This window comes from Phodopus roborovskii, unplaced genomic scaffold (assembly GCF_943737965.1).
Source record: "Phodopus roborovskii unplaced genomic scaffold, PHOROB, whole genome shotgun sequence".
In the NCBI taxonomy this organism is placed as follows: Eukaryota; Metazoa; Chordata; class Mammalia; order Rodentia; family Cricetidae; genus Phodopus; species Phodopus roborovskii.
Window position 1 is genome coordinate 18,440,294 of NW_026126485.1, and position 24,720 is coordinate 18,465,013.

The 24,720-nt window shown below is 50.6% G+C and overlaps 1 protein-coding gene across 5 annotated transcripts in view; it reads left to right on the forward strand.

Annotated features, from left to right (window-relative positions):
- Adgrl1 (adhesion G protein-coupled receptor L1) overlaps positions 1–12,319 on the forward strand; it is a 40,940-nt gene extending 28,621 nt beyond the window's left edge. For 4 of the 5 annotated variants that reach the window (XM_051194927.1, XM_051194928.1, XM_051194929.1 and 1 more), the window contains 19 exons: positions 193–993; positions 1,723–2,037; positions 2,411–2,514; positions 2,737–2,922; positions 3,100–3,138; positions 3,269–3,452; positions 3,588–3,710; positions 4,087–4,301; positions 4,550–4,720; positions 5,121–5,330; positions 5,421–5,641; positions 5,776–5,842; positions 6,263–6,354; positions 6,777–6,945; positions 7,710–7,838; positions 7,961–8,057; positions 8,147–8,275; positions 8,409–8,426; positions 8,799–12,319. In XM_051194927.1, the coding sequence (XP_051050884.1) occupies positions 193–993; positions 1,723–2,037; positions 2,411–2,514; positions 2,737–2,922; positions 3,100–3,138; positions 3,269–3,452; positions 3,588–3,710; positions 4,087–4,301; positions 4,550–4,720; positions 5,121–5,330; positions 5,421–5,641; positions 5,776–5,842; positions 6,263–6,354; positions 6,777–6,945; positions 7,710–7,838; positions 7,961–8,057; positions 8,147–8,275; positions 8,409–8,426; positions 8,799–9,535 (4,007 nt within the window). In that variant the 3' untranslated portion in view covers positions 9,536–12,319. Of the gene's footprint in view, positions 1–192; positions 994–1,722; positions 2,038–2,410; positions 2,515–2,736; positions 2,923–3,099; positions 3,139–3,268; positions 3,453–3,587; positions 3,711–4,086; positions 4,302–4,549; positions 4,721–5,120; positions 5,331–5,420; positions 5,642–5,775; positions 5,843–6,262; positions 6,355–6,776; positions 6,946–7,709; positions 7,839–7,960; positions 8,058–8,146; positions 8,276–8,408; positions 8,427–8,767 lie in introns of all 5 variants that reach the window. The other variant, XM_051194930.1, reaches the window with a different exon arrangement.
- The last annotated feature ends 12,401 nt before the right edge of the window (positions 12,320–24,720 follow it).

Consider the following 24,720-nt stretch of genomic DNA (forward strand, 5'->3'; position numbering starts at 1 on the left):
GGCAGGGCGGGATTCCCCGCCCACAAACCCCCTTCCCATCACCAGCCCGACCAAGCAACCATGACTGCAGCAGCAGGAGGGGACAACATGGTTTCCTCCCCCCACCGTGTGACCAACTTGCCTCTCTCTCCCCTCTCTCCTTGCCTCTGCTCCTCCCCACCTCCTCCCTGCTTACCCACCCACCCGGCCCAGTCTTCGTGTGCCCAGGGACCCTGCAGAAAGTTCTGGAGCCCACCTCCACACATGAGTCAGAGCACCAGTCTGGTGCATGGTGCAAGGACCCGCTACAGGCAGGTGACCGTATCTACGTCATGCCCTGGATTCCCTACCGTACGGACACACTGACTGAATATGCCTCATGGGAGGACTATGTGGCTGCACGCCACACCACCACATACCGGCTGCCCAACCGTGTGGATGGTACCGGCTTCGTAGTGTACGATGGCGCGGTCTTTTACAACAAGGAGCGCACGCGCAACATTGTCAAGTATGACCTGCGGACCCGCATCAAGAGTGGCGAGACAGTCATCAACACAGCCAACTACCATGACACCTCACCTTACCGCTGGGGAGGCAAGACCGACATTGACTTGGCGGTGGATGAGAATGGGCTATGGGTCATCTATGCCACCGAGGGCAACAATGGGCGTCTGGTGGTGAGCCAGCTCAACCCCTACACATTGCGCTTCGAGGGCACTTGGGAAACAGGCTACGACAAGCGCTCGGCCTCCAACGCCTTCATGGTATGCGGAGTCCTCTATGTGCTGCGCTCCGTATATGTGGATGACGATAGTGAGGCAGCCGGCAACCGCGTGGACTATGCCTTCAACACCAATGCAAACCGAGAGGAGCCAGTCAGTCTGGCTTTCCCAAACCCCTACCAGTTTGTTTCCTCTGTCGACTACAATCCCCGGGACAACCAGCTGTACGTGTGGAACAACTATTTTGTGGTGCGCTACAGCCTGGAGTTTGGACCCCCAGATCCCAGTGCTGGTGAGGATGGGTTTTTAGGGATTTAGGCCTCTTTGCATCCATTACTTCTTGGTACCAGAATATAGGGCCCACTGTAAGCTCTTGAGGGTTAGGAGGTAAAGAAAATCACAGTTGCTACTTCTGTTGTAGCAACTGTGATTGCACTGTTTTTACAGATGAAACCCATGCACTATGTGGCCTGGGGATTATCTTTCTGGAGGATTGAACCCTAGGACTCTGGGCTCTACCCAGTGGTCTGTGCTGCCTCTAGGCACATTAGGGATTGCAGAACCACTCGCTCGCTGTAGTCTCATTTTGTCTCCAGCTGGTGTTCCCATCACTAACCCAGAGCAGCCCTAGAGCTCTAGAGAGCCTTAGGCAACCTTTGTAGAAGGGGAGGTGGGTGTGGGTGTGTGTCCACCAAGGGAAGCTGTAGCCAGGTTCCAGACCCCAGTTGGCCATGTCACAGATGAGAGGTGGTTACCCCCAGCAGCTTTGATACACATCTCCAGTCCCAGGTCTGGGAGAGACGCCACATTATGCGCAGTAGTCTATTTTTACCTTTTTCTGAATATGTGATCTCACGAATGTAGGGTTCCTCTGAGCACAGGAAGGCAGGGGGCCCAGAACAGCTCTCCACCTCAGTGGTTAAAGAAGACATCGAGGTGCTAAGGAACCCTCTGCTTGGACACTTTGGTGGGCCTTAGGCAGGAGTGTAACCCTGTCCTGTCTGTCCCCTCTACCTTCTAGGCCCAGCCACTTCCCCACCTCTCAGCACCACCACCACAGCTCGGCCCACACCCCTCACCAGCACAGCCTCACCTGCAGCCACCACTCCACTCCGTCGGGCACCCCTCACCACACACCCAGTGGGTGCCATTAACCAACTGGGACCTGACCTGCCTCCAGCCACAGCCCCAGCACCCAGTACTCGGCGGCCTCCAGCCCCCAATCTGCACGTGTCCCCTGAGCTATTCTGTGAACCCCGAGAGGTCCGACGGGTCCAGTGGCCAGCCACCCAACAGGGTATGCTGGTGGAGAGGCCTTGCCCCAAGGGAACTCGAGGTGAGTACTGGGGCCACAGCTGACCAGAAAGGGTTGGACACACAGGGTAGTTGTATAGGTGCCATCTGCAGCCTAGCATCTGGGGAGTTGCAGGCAAGCTAGCTACCCGCCTCAGACTAAAGTAGCAGAGCCAGTTTCAGGACAGATGTGGGACAAGTAAGCAGCCCAGGTACTCTGGGGGTGAGGAGGGGCTTAGTAGAGAAAAGTTTGCACAGTGACTCTTACCTAGGAAGTTCTGACTCTGGGAAGCTAGGGCGGGCTGCCTTGTGCCTTTTCTCAATGTCTGTCTCTCCCTTTCCCTCTGCTCTCTCTTTGCTCCTTGCTCGGCCCCTTGTCATCTCCTCCTCTCTGGCGTTCTTGTCTATCTCTACAGGAATTGCCTCATTCCAGTGCCTCCCAGCTCTGGGCCTGTGGAACCCTCGAGGCCCTGACCTCAGCAACTGCACCTCCCCCTGGGTCAACCAAGTAGCCCAGAAGGTACCAGTAACTGTTGCCCCTTGCAGGCAGGCCATCCAGAGCCCAGGGTCAGCAGGAGTGGAAATAACTTGGGAGACATAGAGGGCAGTGACCAAGGCAAGGGGTCTCCTTTTCTCTAACCCTTGTGTGAGAAAGACTTACAGGGAGAAGAGGGTAGGGCGTGTGGAGCAGGGCAAGCCAGCGCCCAACAGACCTGAGGGCTCTCCTCCCTGCTTCACTCAGATTAAGAGCGGAGAGAATGCAGCCAACATTGCTAGTGAGCTGGCCCGCCACACACGGGGCTCCATCTATGCTGGGGATGTGTCCTCCTCGGTAAAGCTGATGGAGCAGCTGTTGGACATCCTGGATGCCCAGCTCCAGGCCCTCCGGCCCATTGAGCGCGAGTCAGCTGGCAAGAACTACAATAAGGTAGGTACCTGTACCTCTGCCACCCCACAGTGACCAGTGAGGGATGCCATACCCCAGGGCCTGCTGGGCTCCACGGCTGCACTGCCCTGAGTGGTCCTCAGAGGTGGGGTTCCTGAAGGAGGTCTCGGGGAGTGGTCCCCGGAGTCCACCTGTCACTACCTCCGTCTCTTTGTCTAGATGCACAAGCGAGAGAGAACCTGCAAGGATTATATCAAGGTGAGCCCACTGGGTACCGTTTGTGGGAGTGAGGGGCCTTAGGACTGAAAGGGAGAGAAGAGGACATTAAGTCTGTCTCAAGGAACTAAAGAATGTAGGAGACTCATGGTATTAACTCTGCTATACACAGGCTGTGGTGGAGACTGTGGACAACCTGCTCCGGCCAGAGGCACTTGAGTCCTGGAAAGACATGAATGCCACAGAACAGGTGCACACAGCCACCATGCTCCTAGATGTCCTGGAGGAGGGGGCCTTCCTGCTGGCTGACAATGTCAGGGAACCAGCTCGCTTCTTGGCTGCCAAGCAGAACGTGGGTGAGTACTGCGGCCACCTCAGAGCCAATCCCCAACTCCTGGGCCAGTGGTTTCACTGCAGGCCTCATGGTGTAGCACGAACCTTATCTGGGCACAGGCCCTGATAACATGTCCTTTTTGCCCCTGCCCTTACAGTCCTGGAGGTGACTGTCCTAAACACGGAGGGTCAGGTGCAGGAGTTGGTGTTCCCCCAGGAATACCCCAGTGAGAACTCCATCCAGCTGTCTGCCAACACCATCAAGCAGAATAGCCGCAACGGTCAGTGTCCTGTGGGGTGTATCTGAAAGCACGTGCACACTGCCCACTTGGCACTCTGATCTACACTTGTGGAACCCAACAGTCATGTTTCAATCACACCTCATCTGCTGCTACTATGTATATCCCAAAGCCCTGCAAAGGCCTGGGCTTGCACAACTCAGTCCTAGTTCCAGAAGGCATTGTGCCCTTTGAGGCCGAGGAAGTGGATCAGAGAGCCAGCCTGTAGTCCTGGCCACTGTGCGGTCATCCGACACGCCCACTGCTAAACATTGGCCTTGTGGAAATGGTTTGCGGGCTGCCGTCTCATCTGGGCCACAGCACAGTTTCAGTGTACCCGAGGATGGCCACTGTATCTCCCTGTGCCTGTCTTCCTCAGGTGTGGTCAAGGTCGTCTTCATCCTCTATAACAACTTGGGCCTATTCTTGTCCACGGAGAATGCTACAGTGAAGCTGGCCGGTGAATCGGGGACTGGTGGTCCCGGAGGTGCCTCCCTGGTGGTGAACTCACAAGTCATTGCAGCATCCATCAACAAGGAATCGAGCCGTGTCTTCCTCATGGACCCTGTCATCTTTACTGTGGCCCACTTGGAGGTGAGCTCAGGTGTACCCCTCCCTCCCTCCCTGGAGGTTCCAGCATCCTTTGTTCCGACTACATACCCCCACCATGTGTTCACCTACATGGGAGTAAGTTTCAGCTCCTCTGGACCATATGTCCCATAGAGCTCGTGGTCACCTCGGGCCCCAGGCACTTCCTTCACACTTGTCACTGTCCCTGTAGCTGGTTTGAGGGCAGGAATAGGACTTGCAGTCTTGACAACCTGTCCAACACCATGTAACAGGCCAAGAACCACTTCAATGCAAACTGCTCCTTCTGGAACTACTCAGAGCGCTCCATGCTGGGCTACTGGTCAACCCAGGGCTGCCGCCTGGTGGAGTCCAATAAGACCCATACCACATGTGCCTGCAGCCACCTCACCAACTTCGCAGTGCTCATGGCTCACCGAGAGATCGTAAGCTGGCCGGTGCTCTGCTGCCCCGGGCAGTCCTGCTTGCTGCTGGCCTGGCTTTGCATGGCATCCTAGAGAGTACACTGCATGGGCGATGCCTACGAGGCCAGCTCATGGGCTTGGGGGGCCACCAGTCTTGCCTGGGGCATGCAGCCTTGCATCTGGCTCCCTCTGGCCCTGAGGCATTCTGGAGAAGCAAGTTGCTGTCACATTTGTCATTCCCTCCACAAGCCTTCCAGAGCATGAGGAAGTGAGCCTGCTCTGCCTGCACAGGGGTGGGGGCCAGCTTGGTGGCTGGGTGGGTAGCACTGGAGGGTCTTGTGGCCCACAGCCTTGCCTGGGTCCTTACCTGCAGCTGTCACCTGGCCAAGCCCTGAGTGTCCCCCCTACTCCTGTCCCCTAGTACCAGGGCCGTATCAATGAGCTGCTGCTGTCGGTCATCACCTGGGTTGGCATTGTCATCTCCCTGGTCTGTCTGGCCATTTGTATCTCCACCTTCTGCTTCCTGCGTGGCCTGCAGACCGACCGCAACACCATCCACAAGAACCTGTGCATCAACCTCTTCCTTGCGGAGCTGCTCTTCCTTGTTGGGATAGACAAGACTCAGTATGAGGTTAGCGACTCTTGGGGCCGAGGCTAGGCAGTGGGAAGGAAGGGCTCTGGCTGGTGGAATAAATAGCCTCTTACTGATCTGCCCTCCCAGGTCGCCTGTCCCATCTTTGCTGGCCTTCTGCACTACTTTTTCCTGGCCGCCTTCTCCTGGCTGTGCCTAGAAGGTGTGCACCTCTACCTGTTGCTGGTGGAGGTGTTTGAGAGCGAATACTCACGCACCAAGTACTATTACCTGGGTGGCTACTGCTTCCCAGCCCTGGTGGTAGGCATCGCAGCGGCCATTGACTACCGAAGCTATGGCACTGAGAAGGCGTGAGTGTCTCTGTTGTCCCCGTGGTCTTCCTCTGGTTGGCTCTTGAGTGGCTGGCTGGCTGGCTTTCCTTGGGCCAGGGCTGGGGTGGCTGGCCTTTCAGGCATCTTCCCACTCTCACTGTGTTTCGTTTTAGCTGCTGGCTGAGGGTGGATAACTACTTCATCTGGAGCTTCATTGGGCCCGTCTCCTTTGTCATTGTGGTGAGTGGCACTCCAAGGATGGGGGTTCCTTTCATTCAGGCTGGTCTTGACCCTAACTCTGAGGCCCGTGCCAGTTTTTCAAGGCACTAGAGTAAAAGCTTTCAGAACCAAGCAGAGGAGCCAGGGCATGGCCCACTATGCAAAAAAGGCCCTGGGTTCTATCCCTAAATACACACACACACACACACACACTCACACAAGCAGTAGCTAAAAAGACTAGGGTGACTAAGTCCATAGTCCCCAGTATGAGGCCAGTGCACCAGCAGCTGTGATCCAAGGCCGTTTCATGCCAAGCCATGACCCTTGGCCTCACAGCAAATACCGGATGGAGGCAGTGGGCACTTTGGGCCCTGTGGGCAGAGAAGGCCCTGGAGAAGGGGTTGGAGCAGAGACTGAGCCCCTTCCTGTACTGCTACCCAGGTGAACCTGGTGTTCCTCATGGTGACCCTGCACAAGATGATCCGAAGCTCATCAGTGCTCAAGCCTGACTCCAGCCGCCTTGACAACATCAAGTGAGACCCTCACCCTGGGGCCCTCAGGGTTTCCGGAACACTTTGTTCATCGTCGGCGCCGTGCTTTGGGTGTTCAGTTTTTGTGCATGATGTGGACCCTACTTAGCAGGGCCAGAAAGCACAGCAGTCTGCCCACCTGTGCTGTCAGGCCTGCCACTGCAAATTTAGTGTCAGTCTGTTTGAGGGCGCCTTGAAAAGTGGGCCACAAAGGGAGTCTGAGTGCACTGGAAATCTGATCAAAACGATGACATTGGCAGGAAACGGCCCATCACCTGGAACCAACCCTCAGTGTCCACCAGCAGGCCTTCCCAAGGCCACCTCAACCTTAGGCTAGGTCTTTCAGGTGGCACCGGAGGGGAGGCCTTGGGGCTGGGCTGTCTTTCCTGGTGAGCACCATGACTGCCTATCCCCTTGGCCACCAGGTCCTGGGCGCTGGGTGCCATTGCGCTGCTCTTCCTGCTGGGCCTCACCTGGGCTTTTGGCCTCCTCTTCATCAACAAGGAGTCGGTAGTCATGGCCTATCTCTTCACCACCTTCAACGCCTTCCAGGGGGTCTTCATCTTTGTCTTTCACTGCGCCTTACAGAAGAAGGTGAGGGTGACAGAGCTCGGGGAGGGAGGCCAGGGTGAAGGTACTCAGGTGCTCCCTGGGCCCCTCAGTATGTCCCCTGGTCACCTGCCTTCTGTGGGACCATCTGAGTCTGATGGGAGCTGGGAGGATTCAGTCAGAGGTCAAAAAGATTCTAGAAATGAAGCGGGGTACAGGTGAGTGGCAGCCGGGCTGCTAGGGCTGTGGGTGCTCTTGTGGTCCTGTCTGATGCGCAGCCCAGCCAGGGGTGGCGAACAGCTGGAAGTCACGATGTTAAGATTCCTACCTTAATCTTTCTAGAAAGAACTGATCCAAGGAATGGTGCCAGGGAACCCTTGCCTGGCTTGGAGGGCATTGCACACACATGACACACACATGTATATGTAGGCAAAACATCCATACACATCAACTTTTCACCATGAGGGCTGAGGATGTAGCTGAATTGGTAGAGTGCTTGCCTAGCATGCATGAAGCCTGGGTTCCATCCCCAGGGTCACGAATTGGGCATAGTGGTGCATGCCTACAATTCTAGCACTGGGGAGGTGGGGGCAGGAGGTCAGGAGTTCAGAGTCAGTGATGTTCCCTGTGCCTGGCACATATAGGACATGTTCCCTAAAGATGAGTTGAGTTGGAGAATGAAGGAATGAATGAGGAAGTTGGTGTTGGTGAAGAAAAAGAGAATGAACCAAAGTAATAGCCCGAATGGCTGGCCATCAGTGAAGTTTCTGTGGCTTGCCCGCTCTGACCGGCTGACTGTCCCTTCACAGGTGCACAAGGAGTACAGCAAGTGCCTGCGCCACTCCTACTGCTGCATCCGCTCCCCTCCTGGGGGGACTCACGGCTCCCTGAAGACCTCAGCCATGCGAAGTAACACCCGCTACTACACAGGGACCCAGGTACCTGGGCAGGGAAGGCATACCCAGCAGGTCTCTCTGGGCCAAGAGGCAGGAGTGCTCTGCCAGACCCTGGAGGGTGGGGTGGTACTAGAGATCCCCTCACGTTTGGGCTGTGTCCCCAGAGCCGAATCCGGAGGATGTGGAATGACACCGTGAGGAAACAGACAGAGTCCTCCTTTATGGCGGGCGACATAAACAGCACCCCTACCCTGAACCGAGGTGAGGTGTGCCCTGGCCCTGGTACCTCTCAGAACCTCCTTGGCCCAAGCCTCTGGGCTGCCTTATAACCTGGCCCTTCCCTTGGGCAGGTACCATGGGGAACCATCTCCTGACCAACCCTGTGCTACAGCCCCGTGGGGGCACTAGCCCATACAATACACTCATCGCGGAGTCTGTGGGCTTCAATCCTTCCTCGCCCCCGGTCTTCAACTCTCCAGGTGAGGACACTTGGGCTGGCTGGATGCCAGGGAAGGGCAGGGTCCCAAGTTGGCAGGCCCTGAGGGCAGGTCCTGAGGGGCCTCTGCTTAACTCATTCTTGTCTTATCTTCTCTTGTGGGCTGGCATCTACAGGAAGCTACAGGGAACCGAGTAAGTACCACTGTCTCCTGTAAGCACTTCCAAAGGGGAAGGGGAACAAAGGCAGGCCCGTCTCCTGTAAGGATCTCATAGGGACCGGAAACTTGGGGTGTCCCTGCCCACAGGCTCTGGCACAGCAGCCAAGTGGGGACCTTCAGGTAGGGAATAAAGTGAGGGGTCAGCCCAAGCCTAGGGATTGTACCTGACTACACAGGTCTGGGTGAAGAGGCCCTTACACACACCCTCTTGAGCCTATTGCTAGTCGGCAGGCCCCACAGCAGGTGAAAGAGGAAAATGAGACCCGAGGATCTGGGACAGACCTCTCAGCGCCCTTTGTCTACCCACGTGACCAGGCCCATCCTTACTGCCCCCTCTGCCCTGCAGAGCACCCCTTGGGAGGCCGGGAAGCCTGTGGCATGGATACCCTGCCCCTTAACGGCAACTTCAACAACAGCTACTCCTTGCGAAGCGGGGATTTCCCTCCAGGGGATGGGGGACCTGAGCCCCCCAGAGGCCGGAACCTGGCCGATGCTGCCGCCTTTGAGAAGATGATCATCTCAGAGCTGGTGCACAACAACCTGCGTGGGGCCAGTGGGGGCGCCAAAGGGCCTCCCCCGGAACCTCCTGTGCCACCCGTGCCAGGGGTCAGTGAGGACGAGACCGGCGGGCCTGGGGGTGCTGATCGGGCAGAGATTGAACTTCTCTACAAGGCCCTGGAGGAGCCGCTGCTGCTGCCCCGGGCCCAGTCGGTGCTGTACCAGAGTGATCTGGACGAGTCAGAGAGCTGCACGGCAGAGGATGGGGCCACCAGTCGGCCCCTCTCCTCACCTCCCGGCCGGGACTCCCTCTATGCCAGCGGGGCCAACCTGCGGGACTCGCCCTCCTACCCGGACAGCAGCCCCGAAGGGCCTAATGAGGCCCTACCCCCACCCCCACCTGCCCCCCCAGGCCCTCCAGAAATCTACTACACCTCCCGCCCGCCGGCCCTGGTGGCTCGGAATCCCCTACAGGGCTACTACCAGGTGCGGCGGCCCAGCCATGAAGGCTACCTGGCAGCCCCCAGTCTCGAGGGGCCAGGGCCCGATGGGGACGGGCAGATGCAATTGGTCACCAGTCTCTGAGGGGCCTCATGGACCAGAGGCCCGGGTCCTGGCCAGGGAGGGAACCCAGGAGGGGCTCTGATGGGAGCAGAGACTGATGGAGGCAGTGGCTGGTGGGCCACTCTCTCCAGGTGCCCCTCAGCCCGTGGGCCCCACAGTCCCCTCAGGGGCTCTGACCTGGGCCCCAGGTGCCAGGGTTAGTAGACAGGGTTTCCACCAGCCACACACCCCAGCCTCTCTAGGGGAGTGCAATGAGGAAAAGTCCCCAGGGGCCCTAGGAGTGCGGGAGAAACTGGCGGGTGTGACCAACTTCTGTCACTCCCTGCCTGTAGAGGAAGAGCAAGGCTTTCCTAGGTCTGTAGGGGGTTGCCGCTTTTCAGGTAGCCAAAGCCTTGCAGGATCCAATCCATCAGCTGCTCCTGTCCATCCACCGGAAGGGAGCGGTGGGCCAGCAAGACAGATGGACAGGATCCTCCCATGCTACAGTTCCTTGTGCCCTGGAGCCTGGGCCTTGCACCACAGGAAGGCCCAGGCCCAGGGGGTTGGCGGTAGTGGCTGGTGATTAACGCGGACTTTCTCTAAAGCTCCTTTCACCCTTGCTATTGGTCCCTGTCTCCCAAGCAAGCCTGCCCCTCAACCCCCAGAGTGCACCCAATGACCCCCTCCCTTGGGGTGACTCCTGATGAAGCACAACTCCCCGCGGGGCCTCCTAACCCACTGGGGTGGCCATACTTGGGCAGTTCCCAGTTCTGTGGGCTGGGCTATCTGGGGAGCAGATTTGGGGTCTGGGGCTCCCTGAGGAGTGGGTCCTGGGTTTGGATCTTCCCCTAGGGGGTCCTCTTACCCCTCTCTCTTCCTCTCCTATTGCTGTAAATATTTCAACAAAATGGAAAAGGAAAAAAAAAAAAAGACAAAAAAAAGTAAGAAAAGAAAATCTCATCACTTGAAGCCACCGGGCACCTGCAGCCCAGGCCAGCCCGGACTTTCTCCGGAACAAAGCAGCGGCCAGCCCTAGCAACCAGGACTTCCTGTATGTAAACATCAGCCAGGGTGGGCAGCCGCCAGAGCAGCTTTTTACACTCCAGAGACAGAACAAATCTAGAAGCAACAGCGAAACAAAGAACCTGTCCTTCCCAGCACCGGTCCTGTGCGCTCTGCTGTCTGCCCTACATCAGTCAGCCCTCCTGGGGCGTGTACCTCACTGCCTGCCCCAGGACCAGAGGCCTGTCTCCCCCTGCCCCACAGGCCAGGAGACACCCTCACACCCAAAGATGCTTTTGCCAAGATGGCTGCACTACCCCTTTGAGTTCCTGCTTCTCGTATATCACTTCAGGACTCATGGCAGGCAGGAGGAGGCTGCCATCCCATCCATCCTGGGAGGGCAAGGGAAAGGAGCCCAGGGCAGGAAATGGTTCCTGTGTCTGAGGGCAGAATGGCGGTGATGAGCTCGTTTCTGAGGGTGGGGGAGAAAGGTGAGAGGTCACTTTCCCTTACCCCCCCCCCAAGCACCTCTGGCCCTTCAGCCTGGCCTGCTGCCCTCCCCCAGTTTTTTGGGGGTAGCATACCCTGCTGCCATCTTCTGGAGGTGACGTCACACCTCTGCTGACTTCCCTGTCTTGTCCCTGCCTCCTTCCTCACAAGTGCCACGAGTTTTCAAGCATCCTCGGGTCTCAGCTTGCTGCTGCCATGAACTTCTTTGGGTTATGAGGGAGGGGCTCTAGGAAGGAGCTGAGGAGGTGGATAGGTGGCTGGGAGGGCCCTTTTTGCTGCTAGAAAGCCTGCTCCCTTCTGGGGAGCTGGGACTGGCTTGTCCCCATCAATGAGGGGGAAAGGGGCCAGACCAAAGATAATGGTTTGTCCCAAGAAGGGGAATAGATGTGAAAAGGCAGGGTTTATTCCATCTTTGGTTTTTTCTGGTGGTGTTTTAGCCTAACTTACCAGAAGACCAAGGGCGAAGTCTATAGGGAAGAGGAGAGAGATGGGGATAGTCTTGCTAGGCAGGCATGAAGAGTAGGAAATGGCTTGTGGCCCTTGCCTAACTTCCACTGGACCTGGAGTGTGGAGTGGCAGGCCCAGAAGCCAGAGGACTTGGCTCAGCCCGAGCCTGAGGCCCGTCAGACATCAACAAAGCTGGGAGAAGGGGTGGGGTCAAGAGCTCCTCTGGGATTGGCAGGCACAGTGCTGCTTCCTCTTTCTCTGTACAACCCTTCTCCAAACGTGGAGGGTGGAGTGTAGCAAGGCCCTGATTCCAACTCTAGCTGGAATCACGAGCACAGAGTAACTCCCAGGCCTCAGAGCTACATGGCAGGTCCCCAAGTGGGGCTGGATCCACTACAATCCAGCGCAAAGCCACGCAGAGAGCCCAGGTGTCCCCTACCCTAACCAGACCTGGTGCCTTGACGCCCCCACCCCAGCGGGGACGGTACAGAGAAGGGTCTTGGTCTCCTCCTACTCCCTTCCTTGGGCTCCTGAATTCATTTGCTCCTAAATCTTGCTCATTCTTTTTCTCTGCATCTTTTCTTTTGGGTTTTCCTAACTATTCAACTTCTTCCTTTGCTGTCTCTGTGTCGCCCCCTCTCCTCTCATTTTCAATTTCTCTGTCCATCTGGGCCTCCTCCCTACTCCCACACCCTAGCTCCTCCTTTCCTTGGTCTCCTTTTCGATATGCCAAACCAATTTTGGGTCGAGTGCATTTAACGAGAACAAAACAAAAGGCTCATAAGAACGTTTCAGAAAAAAACAAAAAGTTTAAAAAAATGTTGAGTCAAAAAAGTCAAACAATAAAGAAATTAAGATTTCTTGGAATGATACGAGTGATGTGGTTCAATTGAGGGGGACAAAAAAATGTAGGGTATGGTGAAGTTAGATGGCCTAGAACTTAATTTCAGCATGCGGGAAGCTGAGGCAGCAGGATGGATAGTCAAGGTCAGCCTGGGCTACATGGTAAAACCCTGTCCCAACAAAAGTAAGAGGCTGGGGAAAAGCACTTGCTCTTGGAAAAGACCCAGCTCATGACCAACTGTGACTCCAGTTCTAGGGGATCTGATCCTTCTGACACCCACAGGCACACATGTGCTACACATACTTACAAGCAAAGCACTGGGACATAAAATTGAAAACAAAAAAACCCTCAGGCTAGAGAGATGGCTCAGAGGTTAAGAGCACCTACATGGCAGCTCATGCCTGTCTGTAACTCCAGTTCCAGGGGATCTGACACCCTCACACAGTCATACATAAAATAAAAATAAATCTAAATAGACAAACCAGCTCCATAGAACCCTCAGTAGGTAGGCACCAGGGACTTGTTTGTGGAGTGCTCTTACACTCCTGGTCTGGTTGAATGTTTCTTGAGCATTTTCCTCTGCCCTGCACCCACAATCCAGGGTGCACGCTAGAGTTAGAACTCTATTTTACAGACGGAGATGCCCACCTAGACACACATATGGACACACCTGGGTCTCTGGCACGACCACTGTGTCACACTCTCAGAAGAGCTCTTCTTGGCAGGCAGAGGCAGGCTGATCTCTGAGTTTGAGGCCAGCCTGATGTACAGAGTGAGTCCAGGACAGCCAAGGCTACACAGAGACTCCCCCTGCTTTGAAACTCCAGTGTTGGGGTTGGGGCAGAGGGCAAAATCTTCTTTGAGTGGTTGGCTGAAACATTTGTCAAAGATGACCCACTAAAAAGAGCTGGAGACACCTGATATCCTAGCTTGGTCTTGATGGAGGGATTTTAAGGCTCAGGTATCACAATGCTAGAGTGAATACTTGTAAAACATAATCCTGCACAGTGGGAAGGCCCAGAAGGCATGCCCTTCACAAAATCCTATACAGCACAAAATGGCAAGGGGCACTAGCATGTTGGAAGAGGTGTAGTCATCCTTTTCCTTGTGCCAGACCTTGGGGTTGCTACTCAGAAAAAAATCTCAAACAAAACAAAAAGGCTTCACTGGACAGTGGCAAGAGGTGGGCCTGTGAACCAGCTTCCAGACCCGGACCCAGAACCCCTTGAATGAAAGGCCTGGTTTCCCTTGCTAAAATACTGAAGAGTTTTACTGTTAGCCTTTCTCCAGTCCTTCCTGGGAGGGACCTAAGGCCTTTTATAAGGGCAATGTACACTGGGGAAAGGAAGCAATCAGACTTTCTGAGGTCTTTTAGGTACTGGTTCAGACAGACCTCAAGAAGCATTATGGAGGCTAGAGAGATGGCTCAGAGGTTAAGAGCACTGACTGCTCTTCCAGAGGATCCTGATTCAATTCCCAGCACCCACATGGCAGCTCACAATTGTGTGTAACTCCATTTCCCAGGGATATAATACCCTCATATAGTTAAACCAGGGGCTGGTGGAGGTCAGGTTATTAATGGTGTTTTGGTTGAATTCTGACTCAGGTGGGTCTGGTGGATCTAGTGGGTCCGTGAACTTGTCCTATAGTCATCTCTTCAGTGTATACTTGGGAAATACTTAGGAGTTGACAAAGCTCTCACATTGGTTCCCTGACCAGTGCGGCGAGGGCTGTTATGGCGAGAAAGGCCAGATGGAAGCTACCAGAGCTGCCTCTGCCAGAAAATAGTGAACAAAAAATAGTATTACATCCCAGAAGGAACTGCAGAAATCAGTGTCACCATCAAGGACTTGAAAGATGCAGGGGTGGTGGCTCCCACACCTTCCTTCAACCATCCTATCTGGCCGGCAGAAGAAAGATGGTGGAGAATGACAGTTGACTATTGAAAACTTAGTCAAGCAGTGATGATGACTTTGTGGCTATACCAAGTGTGGTGCCCTCACCTAAGCAGATTAGCACATCTCCTGGTACACGGTATGCAGCTATTGATCTAGTAAATGTTGTTTTCTCGGTACCTGTCCATACGGACCACCAGAAACAATTTGCTTTCAGCTGGCAAGGCCAGCAGTATACACTTGCAGTTTTACCTCAAGGATATATTAACTCTCCAGCCCTGCGTCACAACTTACAAGGGATCTTGATTGTCTTTTCCACAAAATATCACACTGGTGCCCTGCATGGATGACATTATGCTGATTGGACCAAGTGAGCAGGAGGTATCGACCACTTTGACTCCCTGGAAAAACATGCACATTAGAGTATGGGACAATAAATCCAATGAAAATGCAAAGCATTCTATTTATTTCAGTGCAATTCTTAGGAGTCCAGTGGTGTGGGACATTCAGGGATATTCCTCCTAAAGGATGTCATTGCCCTGACCCCCACTACCACAGAGGAAAGGAAGCACAAGACTTAGTGAGCCTGCTTGGATTCTGAAGACAGCACATTCCTTGCTTGGGTATGTTTCTGCGGTCCATATACCAAATGACTCAGAAAGCTGCTAGCTTTGTGTGGGGCCTGGAAAAGAAGGTCTTCAACAGGTCCAGGCTTCAGTGATGGCTGATCTACCACTTGGACCATATGATCCAACAGAACTATGGTACTTGAGGTGGCAGTAGCAGATGGGGATGCTGTTTGGAGCCCTTGGCAAGGTCCTTATGAGAGGATCACAGAAGAGACCTTTGGGATTTGGGAGCAAGGCTCTACCGTCATCTGCAGACAACTATTCTCCCTTTGAGAAGCAGTTCTTGGCCTCCTGCTATTGGGTCTTAACTGAGCATTTCACAATAGGTCACCAAGTTACCATGCGACTGAGCTGCCCATCATGAGCTGGGTATTATCTGACACACGGAGCCACGAAGTAGGACAAGCACAGCATTAATCCATTTTCAAATGGAAGTGATATATACATGTTTGGGACTAAGCATGTCCTGAAGGCACAAGCAAGTTACATAGGATCTGTTGCCTGTGGTTTCTACTTTAATTACAACGCCGTCTGCTCCCTAGCATGCTCTTATAGCTTTCTGAGGTGTTTCCTATGATGGGTTGACTGAGGAAGAGAAGACTAGGGCCTGGTTTACTAATGGTTCTGTATGTTATGCAGGCACACCCAGAAGTGGACAGTTGCAGCATGACAACCCCTTTCTGGGCAATCCTGAAAGATACCAGTGAAGAGAAATCTTCACAGTTGGCAGAACTTCAGGCAGTACACATGGTCAAATATTTTGTTTGGAGGGAGAAAAGGCCAGGTGTGTGATTGTATACTGATTCATGGGCTGTAGCCAACTGTTTTCCTGTATGGTCAGGGACCTGCGAAAGAGCTTGATTGGAAAATTGGTGAGAAAGACATCTGGGGAAGAAGGATGTGGAGAGACCTCTGCAAACGGGCAAAGGATGTGAAGATATTCGTGTCTCATGTAAATGCTCATCCAAAGGTCACTTCAGCAGAGGAGTCCAGGAATCAAGTAGACTGTCCCAGCCTCTTTCCCAAGTCATCCCTGTCATTGCCCCATGGACCCTTGAACAAATTGACCGTGGCAGCACTGGTGAAGGTTACTCATGAGCTCAACAACATGGACTATCCCTCAGCAAGGCTGACCTGACTACAGCTGCTGCTGAATGCCAGGTCTGCCAACAGCAGAGAACAACACTGAGCCCCCAATATGGCACCAGTGACCTGGTGGCAGCTTGACTACACTGAACACTTCTTTCACGGGGTGATTGGTCCAGATTACCAAGAGGAAAGTGGACTGCTTCTTCACAGTGCAGATAGGAAGATTGTGTCTGGGGCACAGGAGATCCTTTAGGATGTCTCCTAGTGCTATCATGTCCTGTGAATAAAGTCAACGGAAAACTACAACAACCCAAACCAGGCAGGATGACAAAGGGCACAGACCCTCCAGGGATGAAGGTATGGGTCGCTCCTCCAGGAAAAGAGGCAAGACCTGCTGTTTGCTTTCTAAGGAAATACAGAATGGGAAGTTGAGGAAAGTAGTTATAAATACCACCTAAGATCATGTGACCAGCTGCAGAAATAAAAATTATAATTGACTTTATAATTATAATTGACATATAATTATACTTATGATATTAATGTTTCTTCTATATTTTTAAGATGTTTTACAGATATTTGTGTTTTCTTTCCTTGATTTCTTTATCATGTAATGTAACATCAATTGAGATAATATCAGTTATCATATTTAAGTTTTGAGATACTAAAAGAATGCCACTCAAGGGACATGTCACCAATTCTGTAATATGCAATGCATTTGTGGTTGTACATGGGATACTTATACATCATGTTAGGTGTAATTATGACCCAGTTATTGTTTTACTTTTGAAACTGAACATGACATAAGGAGATATGATTTTGTCAAGTTGACAAGGGGTAGACTTGTGATAGCTATTCTTGGTTGTCAATTTAACTACATCTGGAATGCAACAAACTAAAACGGGAGCTGCTGGTTAACATCTGTGACAGATTTTTCTTCATGGGATCTTCTGAGATGGGAAGATCCATCTTAAATCTGGGCCACATCCTCTGGTGGCCCAGGATATAGAAGGAGGAAGTTTTTTTTTTTTTTTTTTTTTTTTTTTTTTTTTTTTCAACCCAGGCTTTCTCTGTATAGCTCTGGCTGTCCTGGAACTCACTCTGTAGACCAGACTGGCCTTGAAGTCAGAGATTTGCCTGCATGTGCTCTCCAGTGCTGGGACTAAAGGTGTGCACCACCAATGCCCAGCTGGTTAACTGTTTTTGCATTAAATACATTTTACTTTTGTAACAGAAAAAAAATGTATTTGTGTGGCCCATTTGTCATGCAAGAACAAAGGGTATAAGACCAACACAGTTGAAAGATAGAAAAGTGGCCTGAGCAGGGCTGAGTATACTGGTGATATTTAAGACAATGAGGTACTGGCACAGACAGAGATTGGAGAATACTTGAATGGATGGTGACCTGCTCTACAACAAAGGCAGCGTTAGACACTGCCAGGCGAAGACCAGCTATGTCTGCCTGCAAGGTCTCACGTCTTTAATCCCAGCATTTGGGAGGCAAATAAGCGCTTGCCCAATGAGCCATATCTATCTCTCAAATGCTCTGGTTTATGAGGGCTATATTAATATCTACTATATTAGAAGTTAAAACCAGGAAATTTAAAAACATACTAACACAACACACGCCTCTTTTTTAAATAGACAGTGTCTCATGATGCAATCCTGGCAGGCTTGGAAATAATTGTGTAGATCAGGCTGGCCTGGAGCTCACAGAGATCCACCTGCCTCTGCCTCTGAGTGCGGTGACAAGAGGTGTGTGCCATCATCCATGCCCAGCTTGAAATTGTTTTTTTTTTTTTTTTTTAAGTAGTGAAATCCTGAATAGATGGCTCAACAGTTAAAAGCACTTGTTCTTGCAGAGGATGTGGGTTCAGGCTTGTTGGCACACACCATTAATCCCGTTTATCCAGAAGCAGAGGCAGTCGAATCTCTGTGAGCCCCAGGCCAGCCTGGTCTGCATAGTGAGTTCCAGAAAAGTCAGGGCTATATAGAGAGACCTTGTCTCAAAAAACAAATCAAGGGGCTGGAGAGATGGCTCAGAGGTTAAGGACACTGGCTGCTCTTTCACAAGTCCTGAGTTCAATTCCCAACCATCTATAATGAGATTTGGTGCCCTCTTCTGGTCTGCAGTCATGCATGCAGGCAGATCACTATACATGATAAATAAAGCTTAAGAAGAAAAAAGGAAGTCTGAAGGGAGCACTGGGAAGTTCACCTCTCCAGGGAGGGGGAGGAAAAGCCACTGTGTAGCCAGACCCCACGGCCCCACCTATGTGAGATTCTCTTGTCTCATCATCAGCTGCACTCTGTGAGACTCTTACTGTCTCCATCGCACAGACGAAAACGCTGACGCTATTTGTTTTGATGAGTGAGAGCTGAACGCGTGTGACAGGAAGATTGGAGGGCTGTTAACAAAAGTCAGCACAGAAACACAGAAACTGGACCAGCCCTGCCCATGGTGTTTCACTAAGGAGCTGCCTGATACGGCCCCCACCTCCTGCTCCTCAGGGATTGGGACCCTTGAGGTGTGGTGGCTCAGGCTTGTAATCCCAGGGTCAAGAGTGTGAGGCTAGCCTGGGCTACATAACCAGAGTTACACAAAACACATCAGCAGCAAATCTGTAGTGGGATCTAGCATAAAGGCATACATGAAGAAAGTACACTCATACATAAAATAAGCAAATACATCTTTTGTTTTTGGTTGTGAGCCTAACCTTTAACAGCTGAGCCATCTCTCCAGTCCAACAAATACATCTTATAAACAAACAAACAACCAAAAAAAAAAAAACCCACTAAACCAAAACAATCCCCAAAACAAGACAAAACTAATAATAATGACCTAAAAATTTTGACAGCCCCCACCTTTTAAAAAAATTACATTTTATTACTTTATTGTGTATGTGTGTGGGCACCTGCAGGTCCGTGCATGTGTGGGGGTCAGAGAACAACTTGAGGAAATTGGTTTTCCCTTTCCACCTATGGGTCCCAAGATTGAACCCAGGTCCTAAGGATTGGCAGTAGACACCTTTGCCCGCTGAGCCACCTCCATGGTCCCCCCAACCTCCCTTCATCATCATTGTTGTGTGACTGTTTACAAGCTGGCTTAAGAGGAGACGCTGACATCTGGATGCCTTTTTGTTGGTTGGATTCCTGGCTGAAACTTACTATGTAGCTCCTCAGACTTGCAACAACCTTCTCTCTCTCTCTCTCTCTCTCTCTCTCTGTGTGTGTGTGTGTGTGTGTGTGTGTGTATCATGAGTGCTACAACTACAGACTAGATTTTTGTTTTGTTTTGCTTTTTAAGATTTATTTATTATGTATAGTCTTATGCCTACCCACCAGAAGAGGGCACCAGATTTCATTTAGAAGTTTTTGAGCCACCATGTGGTTGGATGTTGGGAACTGAACTCAGGACTTGGGGAAGAGCAGCCAGTGCTCTTAAACTCTGAGCCATCTCTTCAGCCCTATAGGCTAGATTCTCATACTGGCCCCTGCAGTCTGTGGTAATGTGCCATGTGAGGTTTTTATAATACATAGTTGGCAAACAGAATAGTGTTTTAATAACCCTTTTAGGTCAGGGTATTTCTTTTTGGTTTCTGTACCAAACCAAATAGTACTGTGTTAGTCACCTGGGCACCAGAAGGAGTGACTTGGTGGTGGCTAGTGTATGTGGCGCTGGCTTCTATCCCAAGCTGGGCTTAGAGAATTAGTTGAAATTCGAACTATGAGACTGTACTAATAAACTTTTCACACTCTTTAACCTGAAAACCCATTGCATGTGTAACCATTTAGTTTGTTTTTGAGATAAGGTCTTTTGTAGCCCAAGTGGCCTTGAACTTGCTATGCAGTCAAGGATGGTCTTGAACTCACAATTCTCTGGCCTCAGCCTTTGGAGTACTGAGATTACAGTGAATTACCATGCTTGGCTTTTTCCAACCTATCAATTAAATGTATTTAGTACCCATCCATGACTTTATTGTCTTCTAGGAAAAATTTAAACTACCAAATTACATTTCACTATACTTTTTAATTTTAATTATTTTTTCTTTTATGTATTTTGCCTGCATGTATCCCGTGTGTGTGTGTGTGTGTGTGTGTGTGTGTGTGTATGTGTGTGTGTGTGTGTGTGTGTGTGTGTGTATGTGTGTGTGTGTGTTTTCCCTTGAAGGCCATAAGAGGGTGTTGGATTTCTACAATCACCATGCACACATGTGGTGCCCAGACATACATACAAGAAAAACACCTGTATACATGAATTAAAATATTAGAATAAAAAATTGTATTTGTTAAGCTAATCACTGATTTAATCAGAATGGGTTTTTTTGTTTGATTGTTTTTGAGACAGAGTCTCACTCAACTCACAGCCATCTTCCTGCCTCTGCCTCCCAGTTGCTGGGGTGAAAGGGCCACCACACTTAGTCAGAGAATATTTTAATATTAAAAAGATGGATGAAACTAAAGAGATGGCTCAGTGGTTAAGAGCACTGGCTGATCTTTCAGAGGACCCAGGTTCAATTCCCAGCACCCATATGACAGCTCTAATTCCAGTTCTAGGGGATCTAACACCCTCTTCTAGCTCTTCACTCTGGGGACACACATGGTGCACAGAAATTCATCCCTGGAAAGCAGACATACACATAAATAAAATAAAAGCCAGGTGTGGTGTCCTAACTCTTTAATTCCAGCACTCAGGAGATAGAAGCAGACAGATCTTGTGAGTCCAAGGTTACCCTGGTCTACAGACTGAGTGTCAGGCCAGCCTGTGTCTATATAGACCTTGTCACAACACAACAAAAGAAAACCTTGGAGCTAGAGAGATGACTCAGCAGTTAAGAAGCGTGTGGCTTTCACAAAGGCCCCGGGTCTGTTCCCAGCACCCACATCAGGATCTCACACCTGACCGTAGCTTAGCTTCCGCTCCACGGGCTCTAATGCCCTCTTCTGACCTCTGCAACACTTGCACACAAGCGCCAGTCCCCACACCAAGATGCACACAATTAAAAGTAAAAACCTAACTGTCAAAATGCTGCCTATTTCTTGGTACTACCAATATGGACTTGCTGTCCATATTTCAAGTAGTAGTCTAAGACTATATATGGATTTATCCTTTCTTTAAAAAAAATTGGCAGATTTACCTGTGTGTCAGGGAGCCATGCTATGCTCTTGAGCTACAGTAGTGAGGTGGGAACCAGATGAGATTGCTGTTTTCAAGCAGGTTCCAGTGAATTGAGAGATGACTAACGTAAGGGTTTAACTTACCACTTTAACTCAGCGGTAGAGTGCTTGCCTAGCACATCAAAGGGCCAGGAGTCCATCCCCCATTGCTGGAAGGTGGTGAGGACCTTTCTATTGATAGCCTGCTACAAAGTGAAACAAGCTGGTGGGCTGGGGAGATGGCTCAGTGGTTAAGAACCCTTGCTCTTGCAGAAGACCCAGGTTCAGCTCCCAACACCCACATGGCAGCTCACAACTGCCTGTAATTCCAGCTCCAGGGGACTTTATGCCCTCATCTGTCCTCTGTAGGCACCAGGCACACAAAGTAATTTACAGACATATATGCAGGCAAAACACCCATCACATTAAAAATAATAATAAAAACTGGTGTGATGGCTCAGTGGGTAAAGGCACTTGCCTGATGGCCTGAGTTGGATCCCTGAGAAGTGATTTCTGCAATTTGTCCTCTGACCTCTGTGTTCCACACACAAATGCAAATAAATAAATGGAAGTGGAGAGATGGCCCAGTGGTTAAGAGCACTTGCGGCAGCTTTTGCAAAGGACCCTAGTTCAATTCCCAGCACTCACATGACAGCTCACAGTCACCTGACACTTACTTCCAAGGGATCTGACTTGCTCTTCTGACCTCTATGGGAACCAGGCCTGGTACACAGACATACATGTAGATAAAACACATAAAATAGTTTGAAAGTGACTAAAAATGTAATAAATATGAGAAAACTAAGGCACAAAGAGGATGTAAGCAGCCTATCAGACCAACTGCCAAGTAGTAGTTCCAGAATATAAAAATAAATAAAGAACCATATCAACTAGGGGTGGTCTGAGGAATCTTCTGAGGATTCCTAATAGTGAGAATGAGTCGAAGTGATTTCCCAGAGAAGACATCTTCTATGCAAAGGGAACAGCAAGGGCACAGCCCCCAAGCAGGGTCAGATTGCTGGGCTGAAAGAGAATAAAGCCAGCAAGGCTTCAAGTAATGACAGGAAGGAAACTGAAAGATGAGGCCAGCGAGATTAGCCAGGGCCACCACACAGGGCTGACAGGGCCACCACGCAGGGCCTCCTGAGCCATAGTAAAGATCTTAGGTTTCATTCTAAGCAGGATAAGCCTTTGAAGGTTTTAAGCAGAATAATAACTTGATCTGGTTTATGGCTGAAGATCATTTAGCTAGCTGTACCAAGAATAAAATGGACAGGAGTTTCTTTATAAGCACTGCAGACTACTGTGGCTAAGCTTTTCTGGGGTATGAAGAGGATGGGGTTGGGGATAAAGAAGTCCACGTTGCAAAAGGAGAGGAACTTGGCTTATGCCTAGGAAACACATGGCAACTTCATCTTTAAATTGATTTTATTTTCTGAGATAAGGCATTACAATATAGTTTAGGCTAGCCTCAAAATTGTATTCAATCCTCCCATCTTACCCTCCCAAAGCAGACCTGGTTACTTTATTTAGTTCTGGAGATGGAAAGCTTTTGTGTATGTGTCTTAGTTAACTTTTCTGTTGCTGGGAACCACAACCAAGGCAATTTATAAGAGTTTAATTCGCTTAGGGATTCAGAGGGTTAGAGTCCATGATGGCAAAGCAAAGGCATGGTGGCAGGAGCAGCTCTCATCTTGACCCACCAGCAGGGAACCCTGCCAGTCTTCTGAGACCTCAAAGCCCACTCCCAGTGACACACCTCCAACAATGCCCCTCCTAACCCTTTCTGAACAGTTCCACCAACTGTAGGCCACACATCCAAACATACCAGCCTAAGCATTCTCATTTGAACCTCCAGTGGGTAACACCTGGGATCGAAATACATGAACCCACATACATTTTCTTTCTTTCCTTTTTTAAAAAAAGATTTGCTTATTTTCATATTTTATGTACATTGGTGTTTTGCCTGAATATTTGCCTGTTTGAGGGTGTCAGATCCCCTGGAACTGGAGTTACAGACAGTTGTGAGCTTCCATGTGTGTACTGGGAATTGAAACCAGGTTCTCTGAAAGATCAGTCAATGCTCTTAACCACTGAGCCATCTCTCCAGCCCCTTTCTTTCCTTTTTAAAGTATTTGTTTGCTTTTTTAGAGACAGGATTTTTCTGTGTAACAGTCCTGGTTGATCTGGAACTCGCTCTGTAGACCAACTAGGCTGGCCTCAAACTCACAGAATCCTCCTGCCTCTGCCCTCTGAGTGCTGGGAGGTAGGCCCCTCCACTGCCCCATTCCTTTTTTTTGTTAAGACAGAGTTCTGCTGTGCAGCCGTGGTTGGCCTGGAACTCACTGAGTTCTCAAACTCGGAGATCCTTCTGCCTCTGCCTCTGCCTCCTGAGTGCTAAGATTAAAGGTGTGTGCCCAGCTGTTTTTACTTATTTTTATGTAACACTGAGTGCTCCGCTTGCCTGAATGTACAACATACAGGTGTCTAGGGTACTCAGTGGTCAGAAGAGGGCTTTGGATCTCCTGAAACTGAAGCCATGAATGGCTGGACTGTTATGCCATGTGAGTGCTGGGAACTGAGCTTGGGTCCTCTTCAAGGGAAGCATGTGTTCTTAATTGCTAATTGCTCCAGCCATCTCAAGCACCTTAAATAAGAAAAAAGGAAAAGGAAAAAATAATATAGCAGGCTTTCTTGTACTGCCAGCCCCCAAATCATGACATGGAGACGTATTATGAAAGCTTGGCCTTAGCTTGGGATTGTTCCACTAAACCTGTTTCTCTTCATTTTGCATTGGAGATTTTCCCCTTACTTTCATTCTGTATGTCCCATTGAACTGTTTTCTCCATGTCTGTTCCCCACCCCCCATCTGGCCCCTGTCTGTCTGTCTGTCTGTCATTTCCTCTCTGCGTGCCAGCCCCACCTATCCCTTCTCTACCTGGCTATTGGCCGTTCAGCTTTTTATTAGATCAATCAGGTGCCTTAGGCAAGCAAGGTGAAATAGCAACTCATCTTGCTATTGGCCATTCAATGCTTTATTAGACCAATTAGATGCTTTGGATAGGCAAAGTAACACATCTTTACATAATTAAACAAATGCTGTGTAAACAAATACATCTTTACATAGTTAAACAATTATTCTGCAATACAAACAAATGCAACACATCTTTACATAATCAAATATTCTATTCTACAACAAAAGAGTACAGATGCTTCCAGAGACCAGAGGAGGACATCAGATCCCTTGAAGCTGGAGTTCCAGGCAGATATGAGCTGCCTGATGTGGGTGTTGGGAATTAAACTCAGGTCCTCTGCAAGAGCAGTAGACTCTCATAAGCACTGAGCCACCTCTCCAACCCTCTAATTCTATATGTACTCACAAGGAAGGCCTTGAACTCCTGCCCTGACTCCCAAGTGCTGAAATTACTGGCTTACATTTTCAGCAGTGTCCGAGTTAGGGGGGTTTCTATTGCTGCCATGAAACACAATGACCAAGATGCAAGTTGGAAAGGAAAGGGTTTATTTGGCCTACGCTTCAGCATTGCTGTGCATTATCAAAGGATGTCAGGGCAGCAACTCAAAACAGGGCAGGATCCTGGAGGCAGGAGTTGATGCAGAGGCTATAGAGAAATGCTTACTGGCTTGCTCAACCGTCCT